Source organism: Lontra canadensis, unplaced genomic scaffold (assembly GCF_010015895.1).
Source record: "Lontra canadensis isolate GAN:19392208 unplaced genomic scaffold, GSC_riverotter_1.0 scaffold32, whole genome shotgun sequence".
Classification (NCBI taxonomy): domain Eukaryota; kingdom Metazoa; phylum Chordata; class Mammalia; order Carnivora; family Mustelidae; genus Lontra; species Lontra canadensis.
The window spans coordinates 15,352,189-15,373,533 of record NW_022631026.1 but is presented as its reverse complement, the minus strand read 5'-3'; the positions used below and the strand labels follow the sequence as shown (position 1 = coordinate 15,373,533).

Sequence of the window (21,345 nt, the reverse complement as noted above, 5' to 3'; positions counted from 1 at the left end):
GAGGTCACCCTCGATTCCTTAACATGTGGGTCTTTCTAACTTGGCCTCATTAGGAAGTATGGTAGAAAAGCCTAGAAAGTCTGCTGGCAAGATAGAAGTCACAGACTCTCCCCTAATTACAGAAATCATCCCATTACTTGTACAGTATTCCATTTGTTAGAAGTAAGTCCCCAGGTCCAGCCCCCCACCAAAGAGGAGCAGAACACACTGGAGCATGAGCATGAGCATGAGAAGTGAGAGTCATGTCAGAAGCTGCTTACCTCACCACTACCAGTTAGTATTTCACATGTACAGTATACGATCAAGCATACAGATATATAGAAATTCAAATACCCAGTTTACTTCCCAGTGTAAGAGGTGAGTTGGTCCTGTCCAGTAAAATGTAGCAAACTGATGTGAAATACAATTTGGGGTTATTAGTTATCCCATGTGTTTTGAAAACTTAAAAATAAAAAAAAAAGACTTTGAAGAAAAGAATACTTGCATGTGTGAAACGAGGAGAGCATTACTATTTGTGATGGTTAATTTTATGTGTCAGCTGGGCCAGGCTAAGGGACTGGTTATCAGTTGTTAGCTGGTAAAACATTTCTCAGTGTGTCTTTGAGGATGTTTCCAGAAAAGACTAGCGTTTTGAATCAGTAGACTGAGAAAAGATTTGCTCTCACCGTTGTGAGCAGGCATCCTCCAATCCACTGAGGTTCCAAATAAAACAAAACTCAGGAAATGGGGATTCTCTCTCTCTCTTTCTCTCTCTCTCTCTCTCTCTCTCCCCACCCCACCCCCACTTCTCTCTTCTTGAGCCAAGACATCCATCTTTTCCTGCCCTCTGACATTGGAGCTCCGGGTTTGCTGGCTTTCAACTCTAGGACTTAACACCATCAGCAACTCCGGTTCTGAGGCCTGTGAACTCAGACTAAGTTATGCATACCACTGGCTTTCCAGATTCCCAGTTTGCAGATGGCGTATTGTTGGACTTTTTGCCCTCCGTAATCATGTGAGCCACTTCCTTTCATGAATCCCCTTTCATATATATGCATACATATATATCCTATTGGTTCCTTATCCCTGGGGAACCCTGACAAATACACTGTTCTATAAACATAGGGAAGAAAATACTTATTTCTAAGTCCTTCACAGTCTATTAACTTAATCACCGATCTGTCCTTTTGCTTTTTGTTTGCTTCCCACTGATTCTGCATGTACTGCATGGTTTCTCTTATGCATATTTGCAAACAGTTGTTCAACACATTGGTTTGAACCCATCTCTCCTTTTTGGCATGCACTCACGTATCTAATGGGGAAGAAGTACAGTGCGTCTTAAGGAAATGCAGCTTCTTATAACTCCTTTTGCTTTAGAGCTTTCTAATTATTGCTCTCCTTCCAGGTGTTCTCACCCTTACAGGAACTGTGGTGAAAAGGGGAAAGGGAAATGAAACATGAGCGTAACGTAGTCTGTTCGTGGAGGCATAACTCATACCACGATTATAGAGTTTTCAGAGAGACATACGAAACTGTGTTTTCTTTAAAAGGGTGTTTTCTAGAAAATAACGCATGTAATAAATTGTCCATAAAGGTCACCCAGGGAGGAGGGTGAACATCTGTATGTTTTTTTTTTATTATTATTATTCAAAAGCTTTGTCTGGTTTCAATTAACTGCATTGTTGACGTCCCCCCACCCCTCTTTAAACACCTGGCCCGGTTAATATCAGTGGTGTGATCCCCGCTGAAGTGTTGAAATTTCAGTGTCTCTGGGCTACTCTCAGACGGCACAGTGCTTGCATGCCTGAAGTTAGCATGACACGCTCCATTTAAGATGCGTTTGACAATCAAGTAAGTTTGTGTAAGCCAGAGTGTTGCAATCCCTAATCATTTTGCCAAAAATAAGTTAGCTGTTATGTTTTATAACATATGAAGTGTGATAATAAGAAACTTGTGTTTCCATCTCTTCTGTTATTTTTACTGGAATATTTGACTCCCATAAGATTTTGAAGACATATGTGTAGTTTAGTAGCTGGTTTATTTGGTTTTATTTTGGTTCAGTTCTTTACAATATTTTTATAACTAATTATAGGAAACTTTGGTCTTAAAATCATTTTAAGAGACTTATTACATACTTTAGACATATTATCTGACTATATTTAATACTAAGAAAACTGGCTCTTTCAAAAATCTGGTATTCAAATTTTTTTGTTTCTTTAAGCAAATTTAGTACATAGAATTATAGAGATTCTTCCTGTTTTGACAGTAATGTCCAGTAATAAAGAATTTTAAAAGAAGCCCGAGAAAATAGGTAATTGGAAGACCGTTCAATAGTATCTATCATGACTGGTAATAACATAGTTTTAGACTCATAGGATCTTAGAACTGAGATGGGCTTTAGGAGCAATCTTGTCCCATCTTTCATTTCATGGATGAGAACTGAGAGCAAGGTCCCTTGCAGGATGCAGCCTCAACTCTGTCTGAACCCAGGGGTGGGGTGCACTTTTATTAGCGGTGGCTATCAAGAGAGTCTAAAGATACTTGATGGCTCTTTCACACTTTGGATGATAGCAGAGCCTGCAGATAGCATGGTACACTCCTGGACTACACACAAGGAGTTTCATGTGGTCCATTATGATGCAGCTCAAGGAGCAGGAGACCCCATGAATGCTGCTTTAGCAACTGGGGGCTGGAGCTGGAGTAACTGGAACAAAAAAGTGGTAGTCTTATCCCCACTATTTAGAATCTTCCTTCAACGTTGGTCCTCTGTGTGTGAAAAATGTGCCATCTGATTTTGCCAGTAAATTGTCTGCATAAAGTTCAAGGTTGGAAGTTGGAAGACCTTGATTCTTAAGTGGACTCTGCACCGAGTTGTGAGGAGAATCTCAAGTAATTTTACTTTTATTCTCCTCTCAGTATTCATATAGCATTTTATGAAAACACGTCATTCCCTTCCAGGGATAGCAGGTCCTTCAAAAACTTAATTTTTTATATCGTTTAGCCTTTCTTGGGGAAAATGCACAATAACATAGAGCTTCCTTTGTCTGTCTGGTTGGCAAAACGATCTTCTGTCTGAATGAAATTTCCAGATTACTTAAACTCACTTTTTTAAGCACCAGACTCTTTTATCCAGTTGGATAAAATTTGTCTAAAATATATTATTTACTATCTTTCTTCTCCAACAGTGCATATTGATGTAGAGGAATTAGTGATTCAAGGACATCATTTTGTTAATGTTACTGTACTATAGTAAAATACAATCAAGGAGATTTTCCCTATGTCCTGAAATTTCTTAGGTGATAGTGCCTTTAAAAAAAAAAAACAAAACACTTCTCTTGTCTGTTTATTTTATAGTTTCAATGTCTTCTCCCTCATTTTTGGTTCCCACTTCTCTTCCCTACTTATAATTTGTTAATATAATTTGCTGCTAGTAGAGAAGACAGATAACCATGTTAGCATTTTGTCTCAAGTGAGAATGAACAGGTCTTAAATGCATAAACAAGAGTAAAATTGATGAAATTAAGTACATAGATTTTGTTATTGCTTGGAGCTTTTTTGTTTGTTTCTTTTGGGTCCCCAGTGGTGTTTTAGATACAAAAGCTGAGAGACTGAAAACACAACCACAGGTACAGCTGAGAAGCTTGAAAATTTTTACTGAAAAATTTAAAATAGCATGTTAGATCATGTGTATGTTGACTTTGGAGTACATCTTGTCTACAGGAGGGAAAAAAATAAAATCAAATATTCTGTAAACAATTAGATTATTTAGACCATGGTGCTCTTAAACTCTTCTAATGAATCTTCATGTCTGCAGTCAAAGTTAGTTATGTTTGTGATAAACATTCGTGTAACATCACTGCATCATGTTCAACAGACAAGACAAGCTGGAGAGAGGGGAAAGAATAGGAACCCATTCATATGTCAAAGTAACTGTTGCCAGAGCCCTGTCCCCTAGATTAACTGATAAGAAACAGAAGACAAAATGAGGAAATACCTACCATAAGGCTCTGAAGTTTTGAAGAAAGATGGCTCCTAACTGGGTAAATCAGAAAAAACTTCATGAAGAGCTCGTATTTGAGTGGGAGAAGACTGAGTCAATACTTAGAAATGTTTACAAATAGGAAGTTTGATGCGTTGTCGGTGATAGGGGTTGTTTTATATTCTAAGCAGTGGGAACAGTATGAAAAAAAATGGTTTTTATCACCGGCCACATGAAAAGAGCAGTGAGTGGTCTGATTCGGATGCAGCCTAGGGTACATGCAGGGGGCAGTGGGATGTAAAAACCGAAGCTGACAAAAGTGGGGATAAGAAATTTGTCCCCAGTGAGGATGTGGACTCTATATCCTGAGCAGTAAGGAGACAGTGAGGGACCTGTAATGATAATAGTCCTGAATCAGATATATTAACCTCTCACCAAAACAGAGAGTGAATTGGAGAGAGTGTGTAGAATAAGAAGCTAACAGCCACATGATAAGCAAGTTATTATTAGTTCAGATGAGAAATAAGATAGTATTTGGGATTTGCCAAGGGAACCTATTAAGAGAGAAGAGAAGCAGGTCATAGATGTATATTAGGAGAAGGACTATTTGATAGAAAGGAGGATGAAGAAGAGAAAGAGGCAAAAGGTATAGTAATTTTCCAAAGTAATGACTACATTAGTCCTTTATTGAATTCTGAAGTCACCACAGTGGGTTGCAACCAGTGGCTCAGTCAAGGTAGGGTAGGCTATGCTACACTAACACGGTGTCAGTAGCTTTCAACAACAAAGATTTATTTACTGCTCATGATACAAGTCTTTTGAGGGTTGGCTCTCCCATGTAGTTCTCACTGTGCATTGTGCACTCCTACTCCAGATTCCGGTTTATAGGAGTAGCTTCTATCTGGCATACTCCAGTCTCACGGCAGAAGATAAAAAGGAAATAATGAATGACCCGCTGCATTTTAAAACCTCTGCCTAGAGGTGACATTTGTCCCACTCACACAGCTTTTACACAGAGCAAGTTATAGGACTAAGTCTGCCATCAAAGAGGCTGCAAAGTGTCATCCTCCTCGGAACAGAGAAGCATGTTTGCAAACAATCAAATAGCATTTTAAAAAATATATATATAATAAAATAGAATAGAAAATACTAGAGTGGATTATATTATGAGACTTCTGTTTCACTTTTTATGGGGTATGTTGATTATCCTAGATTACAGTGTAGAGTATATATCTTATATATCTTATCTTGATTCATAGTCAAGGCAAAAAAAGGAATGAAAGCCATTACCCTAGACTAGAGTGTACCACATGCTAAAAGGAGAGAAAGGAGAACATCAAGAAAGGTAGATTTGTGGTGAATTAAAGATGGCCATGGATTCTTTGCCAGTCTCCTCTCAAGGGATGAAGTCTCTTTCCCTTCTCTTTTGAATATGGGCTGAGCATGTGACTTTCACCAATGGGATACAGTGGAAGTGATGTTAATTCCAGGCCTAAGGGGACTGGGAGTTTCTGTTCCTTTCCTCTTGGAAACCAGTTGCCATATACAAAGTGCAACTACCTGAGACAACCACACTGTGAAAAAGCCCAAGCTGGCCACAGAAGAGGATCATGTGGCACCAGATATGGGTGAGACCTTCTTGGACCTTTCAGCCTATCCCATCTGCTACTGAATGCAGCCCAGGGAGGGACCCCAGCCAATGACACATGGTGCAGAAGTCCAGCTGAGTCCTCTTTGAATTCCTGACCCCACAGAATAAGAAAGAGTAATCACTGTGGTTTTAAACCATAAGCTGGGGGCATGGTACGTTATTAGCAGTAGATAACTGAAACAGGATAACAGAGTTGAGTTCAAAGAGAATGTAAAGCTTCTGGTATTGGTAATCAGAAGGGCATTAATGACCCAGAAGAGAACACTTTTAGTGAAGTAGTGGGAGAAGGGGGCCTCAGGCAGTTAGGTGATAAATGAATTGTGTTCCAGGAATTGGCCATTGAAGAGGAGGAGACAAGATGATAACTTAAGGAAGAAGCTGGTCAAGAGAACCTGTTTTCCTATAAGTGGGAGAGAATTTGACATATGTTGAGGGGAATAGCCCATGCAGAGAGAGCTGCTGCAAAGGTGTCAGGAACATTGGTTGGAGGAACATCATCATCTACTTATCTTTTAAATCTGCACTCAGGAAAACTAGGAAAATGAAATTTTTCTTAATCTTTGCATCCTTGCAAAAACGTTCCTGTGATTTAACTTGGTCTTCATTTGATACGTGTTCCCTGTACTTGTTCTTCGCTTGAGTCTGGAAACCTGAAACAGTTTTTTAAAATTAATATATTGTCATTACGAACAATTAGAGCCAACAGTCATTTGAAATTTACAGAACATGTTTACATGTAACAAGGTCACGTGACAAGCGGACTCTTCCATTTTGCAGATACTGAGACTGAAGTAACTGGGAGTTGCGTGTCTAACCCATATGTCAGTTGGCCATGAAGGGGCACAACTAGGACTCTGCCTTCTGTTGTCTGACTTTCCCATTATCTGTTTTCCAGGTGAAGTAGCTAGGGAGGTGATGATTGTAGATGGGATAGAGTAAGTTACTGTAACAAACCACCAAAACCTATTTGACCCAAACATAAGATTTCTACTACTGTTTCTTTACTACTTGAGTTCTTCAAATAACACGAGGAAGGCTTTAGTGGGAAGCAGGTCGATGCTCTTGGGGGAATTTCAGAGAAAATTCGGAGAAATGAGAAAATGTGTGTGTTTTCTAGAGCAAGGAAGATACAGGGACTTGGTGTTGAGGCATGTGCCAAGGGCAGAAAGTGAACTCAGAAGACAATGAATCAGAATCCTGGAATTGAGCTGGGGGCAGCAGGGGAGTGGGAGTATGAGAAGAAGTGGATGGTTCTGGAGATGCAGTGTTGAGGAGTGCCACACTTATGTCCTCGGAGCCACCAGTGATCCCTGCTACATGAAAACCACAGGTGTCAGGCAGTCAACAGCTACCCTTCTTGGTGGAAGGCTCCCGGCAGAAAACAATAAGTCCCCTCCTCTGAGGAAGGCTTGTACTGAATGTGGTGAAATGTCACTTTGCCAATCACTTGTGCATTTATTTAAATGCATATATTTATCTGTTTGTGTGTGTGCACACACATTATCTTTTCTAATTACCCAGGAGACTACCTTGCTGAAAGCCGAACACATGGAAAGTTTCAGCTTTGCGACTTCAGCCATGTTTTAGTCATCTGCATATTTTTTTAAAATCCTAAAATTGCTTTCAAAGTGGAAAAATTGTGTGGGCTTTTTTCATCTTTTCATAACTCAAAAACTATTTAATATATTTTTCTCAAACTTAGCAAAAAAAAAAAAATCACCTTTGGGCTGAAACCAAGCATGGAAAATTTCACCACAAAGGGCTAATTTTTTGGAAAGCTGCAAGAAAGTGAAAACAGGGGTTTATAATAAAACATTCTTCATGCATGTTAATCCTTAGTACTTTATCTAATGCATTTCATCTGAGTGTTTTTGAGCCCTGTTCAGATTTAAATATTGAACCATTTTAGTATTGGTGTATCCATGATCCAGTCAGATACGGAAAATTTCCCCCCATCTTCTTGCAGGTTCAGTGTATTAGGAGTTAGTGAGATGTGTTTAAAAGGACAAGTAGAGCAAGTGAAGTGAAGTGGCCATGAGGCAGAGAAAACCTTACATATGCTCGCACACACGTTAGCACCTCCTCTTCCTGGCCTGGGAATCGGTGTGAGCAGAATGTAGTAGATGACAGTAGGTACTCATTCAGATAGCTAAGCCAGCATTTCTCAAAGCGACATCAGCATTACTTGGGGTCTTGTTAGAAATGTAAATTATCGGGCCCCACTCAGACCTTCTGAATCTGAAACTTTCTCGGGCTGGGACCAAGCTATCAGTGTTCTCTCTCACAAGTGCCCCAGGTGGTTCTGACAGTTGCTCCTGGTGGGGAGCCACCAACCTAAGCCTTCCAGAAGCTGGGGGCACAGGATGTATGGAGATCCTGTGGACAATTAAATCTGTCCTTGGTCTGTCACCTCTGTCTTCTCACATCACGCCCTGGAAGCAGGAGGAACACTAATCAGGTTCTCTAAAGGAACATTCTTTTTGTGTCTATTTCACATATCCTAGCTCCTTCGGCTTGTGATCTGATCCACAAGCCCTCCGACCCTCTTTTTTTTTTTTTTTTTTTTTGTATTACCACATCTAAAGACTTTATTTATTTATTTGACACAGAGAGATCACAAGTAGGGAGAGAGGCGGGGGGGAAGCAGGCTCCCGCTGAGCAGAGAGCCCGATGCGGGGCTTGATCCCAGGACCCTGAGATCATGACCCGAGCCGAAGGCAGAGGCTTAACCCACTGAGCCACCCAGGCGCCCCCACTCTGACCCTCTTGAGTAAAGGTGCTGATATCCAGATTGTTCAGGGAAACAATGCTACCAAGAAGTATTTTCTCATTTCCTTGAGTTGTCAGGGTCACACCTGGGGTGGGCCCATGTATGTCATTCTCATTTCTTTGCTGCCTTAAGTTCCAAGATTTAAGTAGCAAGGTAGCAGAAGTCTGTCAGTGAAAGCTGACTTAAGCCCTGTTCTTCTGTGTGCAAAGTCTCAATCTTGTGTTTTGCATTGGCCCTCTGCATTCCAGCAAACCCATGTCTATATTACTGTGTCTCTAGGCACTGAAGTAGCTGTGTTTGTGGCATTGTATCAAATTCTGCGAATATTCTCCTGGTGATGGAAGTCATCAGTCTGCTGTAGGTGGGCCTTGAGCTAATCACCCAGGGCTTGCTGTTAGGGTGGAAAATTCAGACATAGCCTGGGGGAGGTATTGAAGCAGTTTAAAGGTATATTCAGTAACAACCCATCTCAGCTAAGCATGAATACAGCTATCTAAGCTGATACAGACGGAAAGGGAAAAAAGACTCGTTTTTAAATTGATCATTTAAAATTTTTACCATGAAAAACTTAAAACAGAAAAATAAAAATAATTATATAATGAATCTCCAGAACCCATTATCCAGATTAATGTAGCTACTAATATTTTGTTATCTTTACCTCATTTTCTTCCAGGTGAATTGTAGCCTTCATGGTATTTCACCCATAAATACTTCATTGTGCATTGTTTTAAAAGGACCTTTTCTTATATAACTACCATGTCGTTATCACATCTAACAAAAGTATTGGTAGTTCTTTTATAGTCCATATGCAGATTTTCTTTGTCCCCAAAATGTTATTTTTACAGCTGATTTGCAACATCCCTTTAGTTTAAAAGTTTTCTTTCCAATTATAAAAGTTCGTATGTTTCTAAGTTTCAGGAAGTAGGAGAAAAAGTAAAAAATCAATGTAATTCTGAAGATTGGTATAGTATCCAGACAGACTTAACATATGAAATGTACCATAAATTGCTTTCATAACTCAACAGAGTAGCTTTTTAAAACTGAATGTGAAACCGCTTAAAGAAAAGTATGGCTAGATCATGATTGTATGTAGGTCATTTTAAACCTCGCTAACTTGTCCCTTGAGTACCCATGTTTAGACCAGAGGATAATACAGCACACCCTCTCAACTTTTATTTAATGAGAAAACAGTGAAAATTTGACCTGTTTTTGCATTATTATTTATTAGGGGGTAAACATTTATGTAAGATACTTAGTTCTCTAGTAGATATTTAGAGTGATTAAAGTTTAAACTACAAACTATTTTTGCTCTGATGATTATTATATCACCATAACTGTCATTTGTGGGTTTTACTGAATCTGCTCAGCAGGTCTTTGATAGGCTCCTGTTCCCATTTTCTACTTGAGGAAACTGAGACCTGAGACAGAAGTCACTTGCTCAGGGTTAGACAGCTGGTAAGTGCCTGTGCTAGAATTTGAACCCATGTGTGTTTGGCTCCAAAGTCCATGCTCCTACTGAAGAAGAGCTGGCTTACAAAATCTATCAAAAAATATGTAGCTAGCACAGTGCATGACACAGTGTTTAATAAATTAGTATATGATAGTACTTGGTTGTGTCTGCTTATTGAATATAGAGTAGCATTTAATAATGCTTGATAAATGGACCTCAGTAGTAATCAAAATGAGCTGCTTCTATTGCAGTATTTAAAAGAAAAATGTAGTGTTGTGATATACTTCTGTATACACTTTTAGATAGTCTGAACAGGTCGACACCAGGTGCCTTATAATGGTGACCTCTCGGGTTAGAGGTAAGGGTTATCAGAGTTAGAGACCCTGCACTGTTTCTGCTATTTTACTTTGACTGTGTGTTATCAGAAAAAAAATAATTCCTCTAAAAATTGTCCAAACCCTTTGAACCTACTCATTCTTTTCTTTGGAATCTATATTAAGAAAATAATCTCAAAGATAGGAAAACACTCATGTACAAAAGATATTATTTGTTGTAACAAAAGTTGGAAACACCCTATTGTCCAACTCTAAAGAAAAGGTTGAGTATGGAATGTGCAAGTATCATAAATATATTCTCAGAAGACACTGTAGAACGTAAATTATCAAATGTAAAGGGTGTTAAAATATATACAGAATATATGAGTACAACTGTATTAAAAGAACGTACATTTAAAAGCTTGAAATAAAATTACCAAAATGAATATAGCGATTGAGTAGTGAGTGTCAGGGTGATTTTTTTTTTCTATTTACTTTTTATTTTAAAAATTGCCCTTAAAATGGCATATGTTTATTCACTGTCCTAATCACTTGGGGGTTATACCCTTTCTCTGTTTAAAAAAAAAAAAATGTGATTGCAAGAGTTCATAACAGAAAGATGGTTCAGGAGAGAAAATTTTTGGTTATTTGTTAAACAGCACTAGATAAAAAATAAAAGGGGAGAAGTAAAGGTAAGGTCACCGTCATGGTTTTTCTGCAGGAAAACTCTCCTCTGAGATCAGTAGTAGCACCCGCTCGGTAGCGGCATCTTGACCAATAGCAGCAACCCTCGCCTCTTACCTTATCTTACCTACTCTTCCTCCTCTACTCAAGTAGCTACGCGTTTGTCCTTCCTTGCAATTTTTCATTAACGAGCTTCTCCCCACTCCTAGAATGATTGGGATTATTGATAGGTATGTCTTTTTTTTTTTTAAGATTTTATTTATTTATTTGAGAGAGAGATACCACAAGTCGGCAGAGAGGCAGGCAGGGAGAGAGGGGGAAGCAGGCTCTCCGCTGAGCAGAGAGCCTGAAGTGGGGCTCGATGCCAGGACCCTGAGATCATGACCTGAGCCTAAGGCAGAGGCTTAACCCACTGAGCCACCCAAGTGCCCATGATAGGTATGTCTTTTGATGGTCTCTTCATGACTGTTACTTGAATGTGATTAAAAAAACAAAATTGATTAAAAAACACACACACACACAAAGGCTGGGATTAGCATCATCATACTGCTAGAATGAAGCTGGTTCTTTTGTAGAACAGTAGAGCCATCATCAGACCATGAGGTTCATGGTGGCTAGGATTCTAAGAGGCTCTGGATATGAGCGAGTGTTATCTTTGTGAAGGCCCTTACAGTTAGATGAATACAGTTCTGAAAAATAGAGCTCATACCTTGCTACATTTCGACTTCATTATGCCTATGAACTGGGCATTCACAGAAGAGCAGATTCACAGAGCCTTGGTGCATGGAGCATAGAAGAGATAGCTTGCAAGAGTATGAACACAGATGAACACATTTCTGTGAAGTTGCTCTTCTGTGGCTTCTGTTTATTCTATCCAGAAGATTCTTTTTAGGTCTATCAGTGTGTGGTGATGAGAACGTTGAATGTGATCTGAAGGAAGGAAAAAGGCTCTCTAATATGGTTATCCTGCACGCTGAGGCTGTTCTACCCTCCCCTCTTGCTTTTACAGAAAATCTGTGAACAATATTCAACACAGGCCACAAAAAATTCCCGGAAGTGGAAAAACCCTAGCAGGCATTAAGTGAAAGATGCTTCACGAGAATAAAATGTGGTTGCTTTGAGATCTTGCATCCAAGCCCGTTCAGGCTAATTGCACTCGGCTGGGAAGAAGCCAGATTATCAGGTGTCAGAAAGGTATATTGATGAATGGATAAAGATTGAAGCCAGCATCATTTCTGGCAACCTGTCCCTAGGGAAGCAGACAGTAAATCATTTCCCAGTATCAGTCCTACAGAGACCAGAGGGAGCATGCATAAATGAAGCCTGTAGACAGTCCAGAAACTCCATTTCAACAAATAATTTTAATTTATCTCCACACCAGTGGAGCTCTGGGAGCTTCTGTAGTAAACTAGATTGAATGTTAAGGAGACAGCCTTTTCCTTTTTCATAGCCCAGGACCCTTGGGGACATGCTGAGGAGCTTCTTGAGCCCCACTGCGGAGGAGAAAGGCTCTAAGGGCTTACGTCATCTTATATCAATGTTGGCTGATGCCGATTCAGAAGTGATTTCATAAAGTCTCAGGGGCAGATTGTGATTATCTGGGTGTCAGGGGAGTTCTCCTCAAGGTCCTCCGAGGGAGATGGCCTCCTCTGTCTCCTTCGACCATGGTCTCTGCACCTGCTCTGTGCATACCTAGTACTCCCTCCTCCCTGTTAGTATTTCTTCTTACCCACTTCCTTTCTGCCTCCTCCTAACCGCCACCCAACAGATGCCGTCCATCCATCTTCTGAAACCATCTTAGATGCCAACTCCTACAGGAACTCTTTCCCTGATTCTTCTCATTTTTATTATCCTTCCTTTGAAGCCTTTTTCTCATAATTCTTATATACTCTACCTTGTATTATAGGTATTGCATATTTATTTGATTTTCCCTATTAGATGTTTAAGCTTTTCTTTCCCTCCCCCTTAGGTTGAAGTATAATTTAACAATAACTCTTTTTTTCTCTCCCTGTTCAATCTCGGTATTTTCTGCGACCTGTTTTTCAGTCCACCAATCTTCCCTTCAGCTATGTGTAAACTCCTTTTACACCCATCTTTTGCAGCCTCAATTCAGTTTTTGTAATTTTTGCTTATGAACTTCCCATTTTATTATTTTTGTTGTCACCAATTCTTGAAATTCTGTCGTGTCTGATCATTTCAATATCCAAGTTTCTTGCGGTTACGTTTCTTTTCTTTTTCCTTCTTTGTTTCTGGTTGTCTCATCTTGTCCCTCCGTATGTTTGTATATGAGTCAGTTCTCCAGAGAAAAAGATGTGTGTACCTATGTATGTACATATAGAAGGGGATTAGCTATAAGGAATTGGCTGACACAGTTCTGGAGGCTGACAAGTCCTAAGAGCTGTCATCCGTAAACTGGAGACCCAGCAGGGCAGATGGTGTATAAGTTCTAGTCCCAAAGCGGCAAGCTGGAGACCCAGGAAAAGCTGACGTCTCAGAGCCCAAAGGCAGAAGAAAAACAAAAGCAGCAGAAGAAATTCCCTCTTACTCAGCCTTTCTGATTGGTTGAGGCCCATCAACATCAGGGAGGGCAGTCTCTGCTTGACTAGGTCAGCTGATTCAAATGTTTATCTCACTCAAAACACCCAGAAGAGTGTTTCACAAATATCTATTCACCCCATGGTCCAGACAAGTTGACACAGAAAATGAACTCCTGCGGCATCTGAGTGGCTCAGTGGGTTGAGATCCAGCTCTTGGTTTCAGCTCAGGTCATGATCTCATGGGTCATGAGATGAAGCCCCATGTCAGGTTCTGTACTCACTGGGGAGTCTGCTTGAGGTTCTCTCCCTCAGGCCCTCCCCCCCGCTCACTGGCTTGCTTGCTTGTTCTCTCTCTCTCAAATGAATAAATAAATAAATAAATCTTTAAAAAGAAAAAAAAAGAACCATCGCTGCTTAGTCAGGTTCTTTTTTTTTTTTTTAATTGAATTCCTGACATTATATTTGAAAAATTGCTAAGACAGTATGAGGCTTCTGTATTCCTCCATGGAGAATTTCCTTTTGCTTTTGACTAGCAGTTACAGTAAGGACTGATCACACGTTAATGCCATCTGGACTCAGGCTGAATCAACACTACCTCAGTGAGAGTTGGTCTAGGTCCAGCTGGTCACTACTTCTAGGGGGTAAGCCTTTAGTAATTCCCACTGAAAGCCTGGCTGCCTTTTTTGAATGGGCACCAAAGGCCCAAATTTTGACCCTTCAGCCATAGTGTACTTCTAGAAACCCAGCTTCTTGTCCTCTTAGCTACTCACGAATTGGTAAATAAGAGCTATTTGAACACACCTCTCTTGAGTTCTTTTTTCTCTAGGATTTTGGCCCTTTTGGCCTCTTCTGCCTTTGATGCTTTCAAAGGCACTTTAAAAAAAAAAAACCCTTTCCCCAGCTTTTCTAATTGTTCTTGGCCGGGGGATTGCTTTGCAATAAGCTAGTCTGCCACCCCCACGCTCCTCCTCCACCGTTACCAGCAGCTGGTTGCCTGACTTCAGGGTCTTCAAGCTCTGCAGTTGAAAAGTATGCCACTTCGAGTTTTGATTCTTTCTGTGACTTGTTTCTTCCCTGGACAGTTTTAGAATCTGCACTTCATCCCCATTATTACATTTTATGATGACATTCCTCCGACTGCTTATCCTCTTTAGTTTGGAAACTGGCATCCTTACGTACCAAAAGCTTCTCCCGTATTTTTTTCCTCCTTATTTTCTCATTCTTTACATGTTAAACATCCAGAATTGATTCTCTTGATTTATTTTTTTTTTTTTTAGGATTTAAAAAATTGTTTTTTAATTGAGGTATAACTTAACATATAACCTATCAGTTTCAGATATACAACATAATTAAATATTTAGATATACGGCAAAATGATTTCCTTTTCTCTGTATGAATTTTGAAGATTAGTAGAAATCTGTCTCTCGCAACAGGATCTATCCTATCATAACTTTTTCAGACAGCAGTTTCAACAAACTAGATTCTAAGTATCAAAATTTCATTTTAATGAAGCAGATTCCTCTTAGGCACCCCAAAAAACCAATTTTCATTTTTGTGGAAATACATATACTAGTAAGTTTGAAACTCCTCAGCTCAAAGATCTAAGACATGTACTCTAATGCTTTAGTATTATTTATAAACATGAACAGGATTCTAAGGTATGTGTCTATTCCCACTAGAAAATCAAATTAATAAAAAGTCTAATCACATAAAGGAATATAAAACTATTTATTGACCACTGTTTACCAGTATTTACAATAAAGTAAACAATATACAGTTGGATAACATTCTGACTACAAAGTTACTGTTTTTCCTGGTTTGTGCTGAACCAGTAACTCAAATACTGAAAAGACTGAGCCTACATGTCAGGAATGAACTGGGGTAAAGAAAAAACATGCAGGTGAAGAATTTGGATGATAGAAGCCTGTCCACCCATTTACTCCAGCAGGTGCTAAACTGCCAACATCTCTAACCATCTGATTATAATTAGTTTCCATGAAGGAAGCTGTAGACAGTCCACGAATCATGACCTTTTAGTCAATATAGCACAGAGAATTTCAACTTCTTAAAAAGGAATGGTTCACTAGAAGGAACCTTTAAATGTCCATTTAACTAAAGTATTGCTTACCTAAATAAAATACACAAGGACTTGTCTAGTTTTGTCATTTGGGTGGGGAGGTTGGTGGTGGTGATAAAATTTTCCTTTCAGGGATCTTGCAAATAAACTTGCGTTTATATGGCTGTAGAGAAGGATATGGATTCTGATATGGCTGCTTTTAAATTGTCCAATTTAAATTGTTTACATTATATTTAAATTGTCCAATTAATTACAAAATTTGAAAGGTTAAGGCCTCAGGAAAAACTTCAGTTTAAGTGATTTATTTCTTAAAATGCTGAAAAGGGTAGCATCCCGGAAACATGGGCTTAACCATGGTTATAAAATGCTGTTTTTGTTTTGGTGAATGTTAAAAACAAAAACCACTTATGTATGTATTTTAAGTATACACACAAAAAACCCCCTAAATAAACAAAAAACCCAGAATGGTCCTTAGGCATATAGGAGTTAAACACAAATTCTGACTGAGTAAAGACTATGAAGATTTCCCCCAACATTTAGAAAAGGTTCTCTAATGCAGGGGGATAATATATCATGGTCTCAAATATTCTTTTCTGATAAAGGAAGCAACTACAGAAAGCTTTTATTTGTTTAAAGTAACCAGTGCTATAGATGCAAAAACCCCAACAACTCCCCCAATACTACTTCAAAACAAACATATCAAACTTGATTTTCATTAGAATGTTATTTCTTCACACTAATCAAAAAACAAAGACCCAGATTTTATATATATATATAAATATATATAAAAAGCAATGCAAACAATTATTGAGCTTCATCTTCTGGACAAGAATGCCAAGTTAGTCTCTCTTCATAAAAAGCAATTACAATTTGAGGACACTTCATGTTTGCCTCTTTTGCCAGCACCAAGTCTGCCTCATCTGAATCTTTCCATGTCATGGGAAACATTAATTCTCCACTGCTGTCTGTGGCACCAATTATTCGTTCAGGATCAAGACCTCTGGCAAAGCCTCTTGGTTTATCAGCAGCATCTCTCTTCTTCTTTGATTTACTATCATCAGATTCACTGTCAGGTAAAGATTTTCTTTTTGTACCATCTTTTTCTTTACCAGCTTTTTGAGAGTTAAGAAACGCTTCAATTAACTCTGGACAATCTAGATTTTCTTCAGGTTCCCAAGTATTGTCAGCATCTGTAAAACCCTTCCACTTCAGGAAATACTCCACCTTCCCATTCACTACACGTCGGTCCAGTACTTTTTCCACCACAAATTCTTCAGGCTCTGCCTCTTCTACTTTTTTACTCTTTCCATTCTGTTTCTTTCCCATTTTTTGCAATGTAGTTTTATTGGAGGCCATTTTTTATTGCAGACTTGAAGAGCTATTATTCACCGCCTCCGAGCTGCTCCGGGTCCCGGGTCTGCGGCGTCTCCCTCTCTTGATTTATTTTAATTATCAATCTCTTTCTCCCTTCCTCCTCTTTTTAGTTCTATACAGTGAGAAATACCGGATATTTTCCCAACTCTTTCTTGGAATTTATATCATTAAACTTCTTATTTCAACCTTCATGAAAAGAATTTCTAAGATAATTTCTTGTTCTTTGTTCTGTTTTTGTAGTGCTCTTTTTGTTTCACGGCTCATTCGCTTTCTCTTTCTATCTGAGGAGAACAAATTTTTGGAATTTTGTTGTATTTCAGCACTATCACGATTGATTCTGACTTCCTTTTTTAATGTTTTGTTTGTGTTGGTCTGTCTAGTACCGTGGAAGGTTTGCTTAAATGTCTGAAATTCCTTTGTTATCTATTCATATTTAAGAATGAAGCACTGAAAATCCCAGGAGGTTTTGTGTGGGAGTGGGCCTTATCAGCTAATTGTCCTCCCTACAGGGTGATTGGACAGGTATCCTGACATTGTGTGTGTGTGCGTGTGTGTGTGTGTGTGTGTGTGTGTGTGTTATTCCTCAGTGTTACTATTTGTATGGTTTTTCTCTAGAGCCATTCAGTTTCTCCAAAAAAGTCTCCCAATCTCCTGCCTAAGGGCAGCATCATCAGAGCAAAACAGCAGGAGAGGCTGGTGTTTGCACATGAGAGTTTCAGCATTTAGTGTTCGGACTTTCATTTAATCCCTCTTTCCTGTGGGCCCTTTGCCCTGCCTTTCTCTGAGCCTGTGTACCCAGCTCAGAAAGCTCTTTCCTTTGGTTTCTATACAGAATAAATAAACCCACAGTCCTGAGCTGGGCTTGGAGAGGAGTTGTTGCTTGGGGGTATTGGATGAGGCCGTCATCTTGGAAGCCTCACTGTCCCTCAGCCAGACCTACATTCATCAGTCCGCTAGGCGTCATGCACTGTCACCAAGTACCTGTGATAGGAAGGGACTCGTGAACAAAGCAGAAAAGAAGCTCTGCCCTCTCAGAGTTCACAGTCTGCTAAGGAGAAACAGTAATAAATATATACAATGCAGAAATTAGTATGGTCACAGGGGGCACTACCTTGATAAAGACTGGAGCAAGATAAGGGGATTGGAAGTGCCATGGCTAGGGGACAGAGGGCGGTGATGGACTGTACTTTGTTATTTAACATTTGATTTGGAAACAGTTTCAAACATACAGAAGAGTTTGAAGAATAAAATAAACCATATACAGTTTACCCACATTTATGATTGTTAATATTTTACCTCATTTGCTTTATTATTTGTTCTCCCTCTCCCCACCCTCACACTCTACTGTCTCTGTCTCTGTCTTCTCTCATATATAGGATAGGGGTGTGTATACACTACACACACACACACATATGTATATGACTGGCTGAAATTTGAGCTGGTAACAGAGTCTATGGTGCCCATTTCCATCATGTAGCATTCTCAGGCACCATGGAACATTTTAACTGATACGTTAGTGACCTATCATATTCGTATGCCAAATACTCTTAAAAGCAGAAATGTTTGTAGGCTCTTAGGGGTGCCAGCCAACCCTGTTAGAGAAGGTAAGGAAGGGCCTTCCAGGGGTACTTGGCCTCTCCCTGAGCTCCATGGAAGCTGAGTTCTCAAAAGTTCAGTGAGTTGCAGCATTAGGACTCAGAAACTAACTCAGGTTTGGGCCGAGCCGGGGAGACCACCAGGGGGGTAGACCCTCAACAACTTGGTGTGTCTGGGAGTCAGTGGGAGGAGGAGCACCCTGTTCAGAGGCCCAGGAGGGAGAAGATAAATTAGGATATGTCTTTGATGCATCTCTGTTTTTTCCTGATCTGAAAGGAGGACAGATCCGTAGCTGCTCTATTAGCAAAGCTGGTAATGGGGTTTCTGTGTGAACTTCAGTTACTTGGGCCTAACCCTTTGCTGTGAATCCAATCGCTTGTTTTCCCAAGTTTTAATCTCTGTCTCCTGGGGCCTTAGCTGCTCTGACTGTTGGATTTACTTTTTACCAGTTAATATGTAACAAGAAAACCGTATTTTGAGGCTTCCTTTTGACTTCTGAGAAACTGGGAGTGTTGTCTGGGACAGCGTCTGTGGCGGAAGTCCCTCGCCGCGGGCTGCTCTGGCACGCACCCAGCGTGGGCCTCCAGCCATGGGCCTTTCCATTGCTCCCCTCTCACTTAGTCTGAAAACCCATGATGGATACCTCAGCCTCATCTTAGCTCAGGTATTAAAATGGTACTTCAGTACATGAAACGGAGGTGTACGTGTTTCACAGTGTTTTTAGCAAAGTTAAATCGGGAGGAGTCTTGTGTATAGGTTTCCCCAGACAACCCTACGCTCTGTCGTCAGCACTCTACTCATGGACGTACCCCATGAATATTTGTCAGTTTCTCTTTCCAAGGCCCTTCTCGAACGTTCCTAGGTCATGATGAATCAGGTTTCTGGTGTCCATTTTTTGGTTCTGTTGTACTCTTTCTTTCCCGTAGCATACTTCCTATCGTGCTTTATTTTAGATGTCTCTCTGCTTAGACTTAGGTTCTCTAAAAGCAGAGGCTGCTTTGTCTTGTCCACCATTGAGTCTCCCGCACTCCCCACAGCATTGGTGTATTGTAGGTACCAGAATATCTTGAATGAATGAATGAGTGAACCAAAAAACAAGCAGTAGACCTAATGAATGATTCTTCTCAGTCATTCTTGGCTTAAGCTTTTAAAGATTGCAGTTTCTAACCTTGGAAAGTCCCAACCCCATTGTGAACACTTGGGATGTTAATTAATTAATTAATTTATTTATTTAATATTTTGCTTCCTGAGCCACATAGACTGCTCCATCTCCAAATTTAGGGAATTGCCAACTAGCAACTTTTTTTGATCAGGGGAAAAAAAAAATCCTTTCTGATTCTGAGTAATAGTCCTGTGAGAATGTTGTAGGCAGAGGCATGAGGATAGATTTGCTGTTGTCATCATTCACCGAGGCTGCCTGAGGACACTGTTCAGTTCGGAGTGACGTGCCCTGTGGTAGTCGGCCATGCTGCCCAGCAGCCTATGAAGAATCATCTGCAGCGGGCCTGTGAGCATCGCTCTTCTCTGAGTTCTTTGTGATCCTGAATCTGAAAGACTCAAAACAAAGTGAATTCCAAGAGATATTAAGCTAAGAAGAGCACTTTGCATTCAAAAGAAAATAAATGTCAAGTGTATGAAGTGACAACAAGCTTGAGAAGAATGGGCTATAGGAAGACTTTGAACCTGTGTTTCAAATGTTCAAGTGTAATCAGTCATAAGCTATATAATTCTATCTGCAAACGTGCAAGCATTCCTTGTAACTAGCAACACCGACATGTAGATTGAATGCGTGGAATGGCTTTGTTGGTTTTTTTTACATATAGGTAATTAAAGTGTAGAAAGTGTAGAAAATTCTCTGTCCCAGAAGGTCATGAGTATAATTCACATGAATGGAAATGATAAAAGTGGTCATTTTTCTTGAATGCCGTCCATCTTAAGCAAAAGTCACATAATTTTTTAAACAATCTGTCGTTGAAAGATCTCTTGCTTTACTTCTTAGGGCATGGGGTTAGTAGTTTCTGAAGCCGACTGATTTGAAACACTTAAATATTGGCCTGCCTCTAACAATAATGAGAGTGATTGGCTCACCCATAGGAAATTAGATCACAGACAATAATGATTGCTAAGAAATGATTTTGTATGAAAGTATATAAGGAAACCTCATCTTTGTCTCTAAACCTCGGTTTTCTCTATGGAAAGAAGGAACTTACTTGATAAGGTTGTCACAGGCATTAAATGAGATAATGTATGTAAGGTGCCTAAACCTAGTTCCTAGAAAGTAGCAAATAGACACTACCACTGTTAATAGAAGCACTACCCTACTGTGGGGCATATTCCTGTCTTACTCCTGTATCCTCGAGGTTGTTAAGCTACAATACAAGATGTCAGCAAGCGCTTGATCATTAGAATTTAATGGCATCTGCAGTTCATAAACTGCATACATCTGATTAAATAAGCGGAGTAGTCTTATCGTAAGAAGAGGAAAACACGGCCTCATGGGGAGAAGAGATAAACAGTTAAAACTAGGCTGATTTCTAGGTCTGTGCCTTGATTGCTAGCAACTTTATCTTTCAATGCTATGTGGTTCTCTGACATGTCTTAATAATGTTGGCAATCATGTAAAAGGAAAAATTGTGTGGCATATGTTCTTGCTTTCAATGTGTGCAGTGCAGAAGCACCCTGCCATTACTATAGCAGGTGGGCTCAGCCAATAAACAAAAGTGTATTTACTTTGCTGCACTGTTCAAGGACGCATGGTTGTGCTTCATCATCAAAGTTGACTCTGGTAGATTTCAAATGAGAATGTGAACTATATGAGAATGTTTCCTTAGAGTAGAATGAACTGGTCAGCCTAGAAGTTCTTTCTTTAATGAGCCAGTAACATAAGAAAATGTTTTGTCATGTACACAGATTTGGAAACCTTCTCTGCACAGC

At 39.7% G+C, this 21,345-nt stretch overlaps 2 protein-coding genes across 4 annotated transcripts in view; one reads left to right on the top strand and one right to left on the bottom strand.

The window, feature by feature from the left end:
* Positions 1 to 21,345, top strand: part of LDAH (lipid droplet associated hydrolase) — a 105,266-nt gene that overhangs the window by 44,399 nt on the left and 39,522 nt on the right. The window lies entirely within an intron of this gene.
* Positions 16,037 to 16,865, bottom strand: LOC116873207 (chromobox protein homolog 3-like). The gene has a single exon (XM_032866919.1). The coding sequence runs from the start codon at positions 16,795 to 16,797 to the stop codon at positions 16,246 to 16,248; it is 552 nt and encodes a 183-aa protein (XP_032722810.1). The 5' UTR covers positions 16,798 to 16,865; the 3' UTR covers positions 16,037 to 16,245.

What these genes read in the sequence shown, in the direction of transcription:
- LOC116873207 (XM_032866919.1), bottom strand. Translation starts at nt 16,797, where the DNA reads ATGGCCTCCAATAAAACTACATTGCAAAAAATGGGAAAGAAACAGAAT.